A 12832-nucleotide genomic window follows, 5' to 3' on the forward strand; every position below is an offset into this window, starting at 1 on the left:
TTTCAAAACTTACCTTCACAAGGCCCAAGTCAATCTCAAGAACATTGGCAAGCTGAAATGGGAAGCAGAGAATAAAATAAGAACACCAATTCACCTGTTCTACAGCAAATGTGAGTTTTTTTTTTTTTAAACAAATTGATAGATTATAAATTATTATTCAGTCTGCATTGCTGTAACACTATATATACTCAAAAATTTTGCATATTGAAGCTCACCTCGGAGACGTTGGTCTGCTCATCGATGGACACAAAGATTTTGTAGAGAAGAGTCTCAAAATAATCTCCCTGCACCCGGTTCATCACAAACCCTTCGAGTGGGGGCACTACAAAAATGGATCAGAGCCATGATTGAGAGAGGAGGGAAAGAGGATGGAGTGCAGAAGACACAGTGGAAGAAAGAGAGAAAGAGAGAAAGAGAGAAAGAGAGCAGATGGAGAGAGCGAAGAGAAGTCCGAGCTGAATGGGAGTCATAAACGTGGAGAATAATCACTTGCAAAAACAGCCCTGTTGTAATGACAGCCCTCTCACAATGTTTTCTCTGCTGCCCCATAAATGGATTTGCGATCATCCCATTATCCCCTTCAGATCAGCACACTCCACAGAGGCCCCATTACGCCACCCAGCCTCCCCAACGCTGCCCCCCACCCCCCGCGTACCCCCACAGACACCCCACAGGCCTGCAGTTGGTAAACAGAGGCAAAATAACCGGGTGTTTGTGAGGAGGGTAGAAAATGGCCCAGGATAGAGAGATGGAGAGATGGAGAGAGAGAGAGAGAGAGGGAAAGAGAGAGGGATAAGAGAAGCAGGCACAAGCAAAGATGAGAGGGGGTAAAATGGCACACTGCACCTGATATACAGCTGTCATCTGATATGGGCACATCCAGGTAGATGTAGCCGCGGTTGTACAGGCCTACAACACGGACAAGAGGACATGGAGACATGAGAGACTTAAAACATTTTTTACAAAAATCACACGACATACTGTTTTGGTGGTAGAACATATGTGAGACTAAAACAAGTAACTAAAACATATTGAAGCAGCACTAAAGAAGATTTGCTCTCGGGGTCCCTCCACAGTTGAGAAACGCAATAAACAAATTAAATATGCGTCTTTTGCAACAAAGTATGAACATAACTCCGATATAATATAGAGGCAATGCACCGACAGCAGTCTGTAGAAAGAGCTCTCCGAATTCCTGTATTTCGATTTCAGATGTGGGGGCAGTGTTCCAACCTGACTCTCGCCAGATGAATTTCGTTCCGCCTAGCTCCACTCATCCATCTGGGATCGATCCATTGGAGTGGTGCTTCAGAAGGCTGGGCCTTATTAAAAAATCCTTGCATAAGATTGGATAAGCCACTTGTCCGTCATCTATTGACGTGCTACTTCAACCAATTAAATCGAAGCCAACCCGTGATGCTGAGAACAGTCTCACAGTCGCTTCTACGCTACGTCACATCTAAGAAACTCCCGCCCTGCGTCCTGATTGGATCTACCATACAATCTGGTGCCGAAATCACTCTCGATGGAACCGATCCCAGATGGATGTGAGTGGAGCTAGGCGGAACGAAATTCATCTGGCGAGAGTCAGGTTAGCAGTGTTCCTCCCCCAACACAGAAAGTTGCTAGGTCGGTAATCGCCTATAGAGGGCCGCTCAGACAAGGCCAGAAGTGCCATTGGTCATGTTATGAGGTTATGTGCCATCAAAATGATTTTGGAAACGTTATGTTAAGGTAAAAAAACTCTTAAGGGTGCCTTTAAATAACTTCATCTACTCTATCTAATCTATTTTCACCTCAGCTATCGAAATCTTTCTGTCAGGCCTGTAACTGAGTTTCTTAAGGCTGACTCTAGATCATACAACAAGCTGCCTCAGAACTCCTGAGGTGAACTGAGGCTAGAGCATTTCAGAGGTCTAATCCGAACTCTCCCCTGGACTGCTGCAGAGGCCATCAGAGCCTCTCCTACGCTGCTTGTGCTTTCAGTCAGGGAGCTGCCAGGTGGTCCTTCAAGGGCAGACAGAGAACACTTACTCAGAACGACATTGTACTCCATCGAGCCAGCAAGCTGGGGACCCGAATCAATCATCTTATCTATGGCCTTCTTCTCAGCCGTCGAGCAGATCTGCAATCAAACACACATTGCACAGATGCCTTCAATCTCAAAAACAACACAGAATATATGAGCTAGATCAATCACCCGCCCCGGAAAATGAACAGAAGATGACCAGCAATTTTTACTCGGTCACATAGCAAAGAAAGTTTTATTTTTTTTAAATCCATCCACTGCTTTTATTTCCCTTCTCTATTTATTATGCGAACAGCATCCAAGTCCAGGGATAAGACACCACTAACCTCAACACTGGCCTGCCCCTCTAGTGACAGATAGAGCCCTTTAAAAGCATCTCTAAAAGGACATGGAAGCCATGTACTCTCAGAGATAATGGTCTTTGACCGTTCTTAGCTAATTTCCCATCACTTTTAGTCCTACAAAGATGATACTCAATAGATTTCAGCAGGGTAGAGGGTAGATTCTCATCACTAATAGTCTTCATTGGGAATTGAACCCAATGACTGCGGCTATTACAGTTATTGCTCTATTACGAACAAAAGGAGTGTCATTCAAGTACCAAACCTGTCTCGTACGGTTGCCATTATCTCTGCAAGGTTATATCACCTCAACGGGCATCATGTCATAAAGTAACAAAAGTGGAAATTACTTATATCATAAGGTAACAAGAGTGGAAATATCGAGGCTCCATTAAACGATACTACTGTATAACAATGTTGGAGCCACAACAATTTTGAGAAAAAATACTTATGTAAATAATATGATGAAAACATTGTTTTCTTCAAAGTGTCCACAATGGAAAGCTTGGTCAACATGCATTTGATTTAATCAAGTAACATTTTTATTTTGTTCATTTAACTTCCACTTCCAAACAGTTCTTTTAAACATATTCAAATGAAAGGTGAGGAACATCATACCGGCTCTAGTAATACAAAAAGTTTGCAATGAAAAGGTTTCATTTTAAAATTAAATGTTGCTTTTAGGTTTCACAATTCAAATTAACATCACTTTGCAGGATGAGAAAATTATAAGCAACAAGAAAACCCTGAAGAAAAAAGTAAACCAATATTCAGAATCACAAAATGTACAAACAAAAACCTCCCAATGTTCAAGAAAACCCCAGCTGTGGGGGGCGCTGTGGCGCAGCAGGCTACAGCGCCCGTACCATATACGGGTCTGAGTGCCCATGGGGACCTGGGGTCGAGTCCGACCTGCGTTAATTTCCCGATCCCACCCCACCTCTCTCTCCCCCACTTGCTTCCTGTCTCACTCTCCACTGTCCACTGTCCTGTCCAAATAAAGGCTAAAAAAGACCCAAAAATATACTTAAAAAAAAAAAAAAAAAAAAAAAAAATCCAGCTGCTCCAGCTTCCACACTCTGTGAACAAGTTGATTCACATTACACTAGTGCCAAGCTCTGTGAGCTATAACAGGGACTCCAGGTGCTCGTACCCTGATATCGTCCTCGGTGATGTAGCCAGTCTGCACCACCCACCACGGCTCCACCGTAATCTCCACGGGTTTGGCAGGCAGGAGGTCACGTGCCGTTTTCCTGCGGAAGAATTTCTGCACGGGAGAGACAAACACTGTTTTGGATGAAGGGGGGAAAGCAAGGCACTCAAAACACATGCTTACAAACACAAAGCCTTTTCACTTGATATGTTCTTGGCAAGAGATCAGACACAATACTCAAAATGTCTTCAGAGACTCTGGCTAGCATGTTGCTATAGTAACTGTCGATGCTGATTTGGCAATAGCATGGGGAAAACTTTGGTTTTTAATAATAAACGCTTTCCTTACTTTGGAGGACCTGCACTGGTTCATCAGGTCGATATACTGGTTCCTACCAATTCCCATGAGCCTAAGACCTGCAAAAGAAAAAGTAACAAATCCATAATGAAATTAAGAAATAACATTAGTGTTTCAATGGCCATGAGTTAAAAGCTGAGATAGAAAGGATTGCCTTCAAATATTGGGTGAAAAACAAAACTTAATAGATCCCATTTTCAAGCTAAACTGTTAATATAATTATGGCAAAAACACCACAAACATCCTGAATATTTATATTTCCTTTTCAGACATAAATATTTTAAGTTTAACAGGTTTTCAATTAACATACAGTTGTTTTATGCAGAACATTTTTGTTAAAAAGTCCTACTGCCAAGTGCACATTAGCATGTGCACACACACACACACACGCACACACACACACACAAACACATTTATAAATTCTCTTGGTATTGTTTTACAATTCATAAGAATGACTGCCATGTGTGACAGCTCTAACCTTGGTTACAAGGATAAGACACGCGCGTGTGTGTGTGTGTGTGTGTGTGTGTGTGTGTGTGTGTGTGTGTGTGTGTGTGTGTGTTGAGGGGGGCATCTTCTCAAATACACGCGCTCTGTCTCTCAAACACACATTCACACCGTTTTCTCTGCCTTGATGAAACACAAATGGACCGGTACACACCCTAGTGTGTGTGGGTGTTGACCTCTAGGCTTTGTGCCAGGGAAGTCATGGTGCTAAACCCACTGGGCTTACAGCAGAGAGCTCCCCACCTTTCATAGAGAGATCAGAAATGATGACCATGCGCGCATACACACCCGCACACACACGATCACAAACAGACACAGCATAAAACACATACTAGCTTACGCATTCATGCATGCATACACCCACACTTACACCCCACAAAAAAGGGAAACAAAAGCTATCTTTCACATTCACGCATGACCTACCTTCACACATAGAGACAGAGACAGACAGAGAGAGAGAGAGAGAGAGAGAGAGAGAGAGAGAGAGAGAGAGAGAGAGAGAGAGAGAGAGAGAGAGAGAGAGAGAGAGAGAGAGCAGGGGACATAGAATGCTAGACACCTTCAGCCCTCGTACCTCCCACGCCCACTGGCCTGAATGCCCTCAGTGCCCTGACCACAGCAGGGTATTCTGGCACTAGTGGACTAACATATGGCCCTGAGCTCCAGAAAGGGCTTGGTCTTTCCATAAGATCTGCCCTCACACCAGGAACAGATCCATAAACTTCTCTACACCTTCACATCACCTTACTCCCATGTCATTTAAACACACATATCACATATAGAGGGAGTGATGTTATCAATGCCATCAGCATGACTAAAAGTTATCAACAGCATGTCCAAAGCTGAGCCCTTCTAATATTCATTACAGAATGACCTTGGGATGTGTCTTGTGTCCAGTTATCTGAACACAACTTTTCACAAAAAGTACCGGTAATTTAAGAAAAGCGCACGCGCGCGCGCACACACACACACACACACACACACACACACACACACACACACACACACACACACACACACACACACACACACACACACACACACACACACACACACACACACACACACACACACACACACACACACACACACACACACACACGATGATGATTCATGCTCTGTTACCGTTCATTCATTTAAAATCTAACAAAATTGAATTTGAGAGTGACACAACAAAAACACCCCACCACTCTTCTATAGATAGACTACTCAAATAATCCCTCTGGTGCAATGAAACAATTTGCAACATCCATGAAAAATAGTAATGGTGTGTGTGTGTGTGTGTATACTGTGTGTGTGTGTGTGTTTGTGTATACTGTGTGTGTGTGTGTGTGTGTATACTGTGTGTGTGTGTGTGTGTGTGTGTGTGTGTGTGTGTGTGCACTATCATACGGGCACTGAGAATAAGAGTGAACTGTGTGAATTGGAATGTCTGTACAAGCTGATGCGAAACTAAAGCTTAAGTGTGCTGACTTACAGTCGGCTGCAGTGAAGTTGGGCAGGGAGTCGTAACTCTTCTCACAGTTCATGATATCCTGGAGAGGGTTGCAAAAACAGCACATTCAAACACCTTTGCCGGTTGAGCACAGACACTACATAAATCTACCGCCATGCCTTTGGAGGGAGACAGAGGGGAATGGCATTTGATCTCACATGCAAATCCGTCTTGGCACTCAAACGGAGTGACCTTTCCTTAGTACCACCACAAGAGCCTCCAAAAGAGCCAAAGGGACATTTTCATTAAAAGCCTTCAGTACAGAGGACACTGCACTTTAAAGCCCTTTACAATACAACATCTTTATATTCTTCCGCCATCCACAAACTACAAGGAGAAGAGTGCTACACATAATATAATCAAAAAGAACATAGCCTATGTGTAATGTGCACTAAATTTAAAGAAAAACAAAATCATGTTGTTACAAAACAAAAAAAAAATTATATTTTATTATATATGCTTATTTGAGTGTCTATTAACATTTCATATATAATACTTTTGACTAACATAGCTGGACCATATTTTGCCTCATAAAATATTTTTAAACCATATTTGCTGTGATGAAACTCAAATTATTTTGTAATCATGTAATAATAACAATAATCATGTGATGTCTTTTAGTAAATTTGCACATTGCGAATGTACGGTTGGTACAAGACTTATTTTGGAACCTCCCAAGTCAAACTGTGTTCCTTCAAAATGCAACAGTACATGTTCTAGCAAATCAGTGTCAGAGACAGTAACAAGGACATATTCTTCAAGGTGCAACACTAGATCACATGTCCGGAGTCCAAAGTCTGGCCCCAGAATAACATCAGCATTTTGGCGGAGCAAAACCAACACACTGGGAACCTTTATCTCTGATCAGCCTTTTCAAATAACCAAAGGAGAACAAATATACCAGCCCTTAGACACCCAATATAAACCAACCAAACAGGTATGACTCATGACCCATGACCTGACCAGACCGAAAAAGGTGTTTCATACATCAAAGTATTTCCAGCATCCACTGGATCAGACAAAATTAGCTAGGAACAAGTACATACAGTACGGCAAGTTGTGTGCATACTAACAGCTAATAACTAACTAAAAGTCTCTTTTCAAAATGGCCTAGGACCTTTTTTTGGCAGATGACCCTATTTTGATGTTGCAAAACGTTGGCGACCCCAATCCTTCAGAACATGTTGTGAGAGAGAGTGCATGTCTGCTGTAACATCCGGTCGAGGGCGGTACTTTAATTTTCCCCAAATGTCCTAGCGAGCTTATTCGGTTACCTTTACGTGCCTGGTTGTTTTGCTACTTTGTTTGGACGTTGATCAAGCATCAGAACGATTGACGTCCATCAAAGATCTCATACAGGCTGTTTAAGTTTATTTTTATGTAGCTAGATTGTAATGCAAGATCCGATTTGTTACTTAAAGCTGCAGTTGGCAAGTCTGACAGATTGAGGGGACTTAGCCAAAATGTTGAATGTTTACAACTCTCATGCCCCTCCCCCACTACCACAGAGCACCTTCTCATCAAGTTTGTGCTCGTCAGTGCGCACCAGACTACCCTGGAAATCCAGAGGTCTCGCGAGAGCACAATGGAATTGTCTCTGCGAGACACTCTGGCAATGAGCAGAGAACATCTGCATTGTATAATGTTTAATATAGTTATATAATAGGTGGTAGTGTAGTGGTTAAGGAGCTGGGCTAGCGTGCAGTAGCCTGAAAGTTGTTGGTTCAATTCCCGGCTTCCACCGTTGTGCCCTTGAGCACGTTGTGCCCTTGAGCAAGGTCCCCAAGTTGCTCCGGGGACAATGTGATCCCTTGTAATATAGCTGACATATGTAAGTCACTTTGGTCAAGAAGTGTCTGCTAAATGTAATGTAAAAAAATAATAATAATAATAACTTGACAGCGTGGAGAAGTGTGGTACCTCCATGATGCCGATATAGTAGGAGAAGGGCGTGACCCTCAGGCCCTTCACCATGATGTCAGACAGGTGGTAAGGGTACAGCATCAGGTGATCACGACTGTACTTCAGCAGCTCTTCATAATACTTCCGTTCATCCTTTTTCACATGCCGCACTGAAATTGTACGAGAGCGGGTGTTCAGATTTTTCATGCCATTCAACATTTTGCATTCCACAATGTGCATCTAGACCTATGCGAAAGACATATCACGGTTACAGTGCACAAGTAAACTGTGTACACCTGGGTAAGCGACATTCTCACCTAGGTTATTGCGGAATCGTAATTGGTTACGGATGCTGTACAGAAGTACATGTTTCTCGTATTCCCTCTGGGAATTTCCAAGGCTCTGTAAAATCAGAAGACAATAACATTCAGTTATTTTCCAAGGATTCATTCAAGATCATGAAAACATTAGTTGTAGGCTAGAGCACTTTTATGTGCCGCTGTCAAAAAACAAAATCTCTACTGTACCAATACAGGTAACTTGGCTTAATGTTGAGTATTTCACTGAGGGTGATGGCTACGGTGGCTAATTTAGCTAGCTACTGAGCCTCACAATCGGATTTGACGTGATGGGATTTCATCGGCCGTCAGCAATTGCACATTTCCTGAAAAAAGTCGATTTCTGTTTTTTCTTCTGAAAGACGCAGGACTGCAACTTGCGCTGCAGTTATGGTGTATGTAAGTTAGCTACCTAGCTTGCTACTCAATGTAACCTGCCTTTATTAGCTATTTAACCGGCTAACCAAGTGGCTAGCCGATAAAAAATAAAGGGCCATTGCAAAGGAATTCTAGTATGCGTTTTTCTGCCTTGGCTTTAGGATGAATGAATCATGCGAAATGCTGATGCGGTTGGTGAAATCACCTCAGCCGCACAGCTGCACTGTCAAGCAAATGTTAACATAAATGCTTGGGAGAGGGGGCTTTGACAGATGCTCTTTACCCGTAACGTTACCAATACGACATTTATGAACGAACTGTACCTGTTTGACATTTGCTGGTAGCTTGTTCCACGGATAATTTTGTCTGATGTGAAATTCCACGTCTGTATTCATTGCTAATCTGGATCCACGGTTATGTAAATGGATGCAACGGGCTTTTGGGTAAGTCCAAGGTGACTATACCCCCCGATAATTAAAATAAGGTTTTGAGAGCAATTAAAAGTTCGAATTCGCCTCTATCCGAATATTATTTACCCCTTTCCTATAAATGTCCACTTCCTTGTTGTATTTTCGAGCGACCGTTCGTCACGCTCTCGGCAATGTTCGTCACTTCCGTTCTAGGCGTGACTGACCACTCTTGACTGACAGGTCCCCAGTGGGTTAGGAGGTAAGAATATGATTAGCTGTGATGGTAGCCTTTAAATGCCTATTACTACATGTGTGGGCCACTAATAGGCTACAGTAACAATGCAGCGTCGCATATTTAGAGGTAGGAAGTTGTTAGGCAACAGTGCTATGCGAAATGATAATGTTAAATAAATTTAGTTAGGTTACATGTCTCTTTGTTGTAAAAGTTTTATGCCCAGAGTTACAGAAGCCTATCCTAGGCTAGGCCCTTACAATTAGCCTATTTCTGAAGTTATCACTGAACATCTATGTCAAGACTATGCTGATGCCATTTTCTTTAGCTATCACCCCTTAATTAAATTCCTTTGCTTTTTTTTTATCATGAGTAGGCCTAAATAGTGCTGATACTATGTTGACAGACATAGACTTTATGAAGATGTAGTGACACAAAATTTATGTAGCGTTTATATTTGCCATGAAATTCTTGGAGGGGAAAGATGAGGGTCAAGTTCAGCATAAAGATAACAGTGCATGCCACTGCTGCTGGTGGCCAATACGTATAGTGTTGGGTTGCAGTCCCCATGTCAGAGGTCCTTTTGCCAAGCCAATAACTGGTTAGCTTACATCACATCCCTATGCTGCAGTGATATTCAATCTGTACAGATGCATATCTCCTTTCCTTTCCTCCTGCGTCAAAGCAAACATGACAGTAATTCGTCTTCACTTTCAGTGCCTCGGGACAACACAAAATATCCCAGCTGGTCTTCTTAGGGACTGAGGATGGGAGTGACAGTTTACACCAGTGTTTTTCAACCACTGTGCCGGGGCACACTAGTGTGCCGTGAGAGATCATCAGGTGTGCCGCAGAAAATTACCCAAATGTCACTCACTGGTCCAGAAAAGCAACTGTTGCATCAAAGAATTTATAACCACATGCTCTCATTGATTGTATGATTGCACTATTTGTGGTATGCAGGCATTGTACAACGGGGGCCCCATATCCAGTATTCACAGAATCATCACATATCCAGTTCATAACAACAATTAAATTAGATATATTCACCTACAAATGAAACAGAGGGTGCTTGTTTTATTGAGCAGGTCTTGCATAGAAGCCATAATAAGGCCATATCTGTGTATTATTTGAAATGTTAGGCTATGGTATGTTTATTTTTTCTTCACACAGGATGTTAGTGTGCTGTGGCACAAAAAAGGTTGAAAAACACTGGTTTACACAACTGAGCTGTTTAACCATTTTTGTCAACACCTGATTCTGAATGAGAATACAACAGATATTTTATTCATAGGCTGCATAATTCGGCTATTTCCCCAAGTAACGGTTTATCAAACCTGCAGGGACAGCCTTGCCTAATTTCACCTCAAGTTTGTCAAGGGTCATTATCTGCTTTTGCACAGTTTTGGATGGGGACTGAGATTTCCCAATAAATGTTTGTTTTGGAAAACAAACCGTCATACCGAAAACAAACCGTCATACCGAAGCACAGACCAACCTTAAGTGGTGCTAATAATTATTGATCAGAACTAATCTCATAGCAGGCCGGGTCCTTATCTACAGTTTCACTTCATCTCAAAGATTTCTCTTGGGTAGGAAAGCAAGTGTCAGCCGTTAACCCAGCCTGCTCCAATAGAACATTAAGAAAAAGACCAGAGCTTAGTTTTCAATTTTTTACAGATCAGGGTACCAGTAATCTCTCAACTCAACAATGGTGCTGAAGCAAAGAGGGAGGATAGGGCAGGTGCACAAAAGCTACCCAAAAGGGAAGGGAGTGTGTCCTCTTTCCGCCCCTCCTGTAGGCAAAACAAGGTAACCAGGCCTTGGGGTTCAGCTGTCCACCCGACTCAGCCAACCCTTCAGCACTGGGCTATATTTACCCTTCTTCCTGGGTAACAGAGTCCCGCCAAGGGGTGTCAGCAGACCTCTCAACCGCCACCACCTCATGCCGCCCCTGCCGTGGCAATTATGCCGGTGTTGCTGCATCCCAGCCATAGTAAACACACAGAGAGCATTCCCTTGCTCACCCCCACCACCCGCAACCCAGTGGACTATTCTTAGCAGCTGGAATGTACACAGCGGCCTCATGGTCCGAATCAAAGAGCCCAACTTTCTCCACGCGCACTTCCAGCAATCGTTACCAGTGGTCCAAGAGCGAAGCATCAGTGGGAAATGCGGCGGTTCTTTCTCAGCTGATCCGTGAGAGATTGGGGGGGCGAACTGGCTGAGGTTTGTTCAGCGGGAAAGGGAGAGCAGACGGATAGGTAAGAGAACATGTTCTATTGGAGCAGGCTGGGTTAACGGCTGACGCTTGCTTATTGACTCAGAGAGTGTTGCCTCTTTCTTGTCAGGAACAGGGCAGATCAATGAAAGTCATTTTTGCCTCTAGACTGAATAGTTTTCTGAAAATGCATTATTGAACTTTTTAATTTGCTTCATGCTGTTCCACCTGTCTGTATTTGTGCCAGGTCACAAGGGCAATGATGTCAGACATTTCAGAGGAATTTTCACCACTATTTTCTTGACAATGATCGATTATCAGTCTGCTTTTTATGTCTAAAATGAGATACAATTGATGTGTACACATACAATTTATATGCACAAGTTTTAAGATACTTAAATATTTTAGCCCTTTTTCTACCCTTTGCATTTGAAAGAATACACTAAAACGTTTTAGGTTTGTATAGTTCGAATCAGTTTTACATTGGGAATCCAAAAATGGAATTTGATGAATTCGGTTTTCAGCGAAGTTATTATTTGACCATTGAATGCCTTCATCTGACTGGGGAATACCATCAGTCACCATCTGTGGCAGCACTGGTAGTTATTAATAAATGATAATGATTAACCGCCTGGAATAACAGCAGGGGGTGGCCCCAGTGATCCAGGGTGGAGTAAAATCAGTAGCTGTCTCTGGGGTGATTAGACGACTTAGTGTTGATAATAGCCCTATGACATGCCCCAGTCTAAACGAACATAAGCAGTCAAGGGCAAACCAACCAAACAGGGAGGGTAGGGGTGGACAGCTGGGATGTGACATAACTGTTTTGATAAAGATGGCTCTGATGAGGGGAAACTGGCCAAGCACTACACAAATTCATCATGGTGATTTATGAGAGTGTGAAAATAGAAAGCTGTGTATGGTGTCACTGGTCCTCACATCAAGGTCAATGTCACAGCAGGGCAGAGGTTGAAACAACTAGACCAGAGGATATGAGGGTGAGAGCGACAAGCATATCTTGTAGCGCATATTGGTTGTGACATGATGGCAAACAATATTATTCAATTTCCCAAATTGTAATGCGCTACACTGAGGTATTTATCCTCGTTGTAATTGTAGGTTCAGACTGGAGTATTTAACATGAATGTCCCTTGAGAGGAAGAAAGCTTGGGTACACCCTCAGGGTATACAGCTGTAAAATGAGTTTAGACTTTATTCCTCGATAGTATTACCCAAAGTGTATCCAAGTGTATTATCACTTTCTGAAAAGGATTGGAAAATGCAAGAACCATTTCTTCTATTTTTCACTGGTCTACCATACATCAGCTAAACGGGTGATCTTTAGGTAATCAAGAGTAGCACTGCTCATTCAGAAGTGGTAGAGCAGGAAAAGAGAATCAAGAGCAGGATTGAGTTACTCCAATCTAGGGCAGTAAACAAAGAATAATGTGGGAACACTCTTCTCCCTT

General features: G+C 42.7%; 1 protein-coding gene across 2 annotated transcripts in view; it reads right to left on the reverse strand.

Moving 5' to 3' along the window:
• The window catches only part of fam91a1 (family with sequence similarity 91 member A1), a 25502-nt gene extending 16419 nt beyond the window's left edge, over positions 1 to 9083 (reverse strand). For both annotated transcript variants that reach the window (XM_076301413.1, XM_076301412.1), the window contains exons 1-10: positions 8824 to 9083; positions 8102 to 8186; positions 7803 to 7954; positions 5865 to 5922; positions 3872 to 3939; positions 3524 to 3637; positions 2035 to 2125; positions 847 to 909; positions 216 to 322; positions 14 to 52 (exon numbers count right to left, since the gene is read on the reverse strand). In XM_076301413.1, coding sequence (XP_076157528.1) covers positions 14 to 52; positions 216 to 322; positions 847 to 909; positions 2035 to 2125; positions 3524 to 3637; positions 3872 to 3939; positions 5865 to 5922; positions 7803 to 7954; positions 8102 to 8186; positions 8824 to 8895 — 849 coding nt within the window. In that variant the 5' untranslated portion in view covers positions 8896 to 9083. The remainder of the gene's footprint in view (positions 1 to 13; positions 53 to 215; positions 323 to 846; positions 910 to 2034; positions 2126 to 3523; positions 3638 to 3871; positions 3940 to 5864; positions 5923 to 7802; positions 7955 to 8101; positions 8187 to 8823) is intronic.
• Positions 9084 to 12832: the final 3749 nt, after the last annotated feature.

The sequence above is a fragment of the Alosa pseudoharengus genome, unplaced genomic scaffold (genome assembly GCF_046254945.1).
Source record: "Alosa pseudoharengus isolate Yale_2024_CS ecotype anadromous, Long Island Sound unplaced genomic scaffold, YU_APseudo_1.1 YU_APseudo_1.1_scf_23, whole genome shotgun sequence".
Lineage (NCBI taxonomy): Eukaryota > Metazoa > Chordata > Actinopteri > Clupeiformes > Clupeidae > Alosa > Alosa pseudoharengus.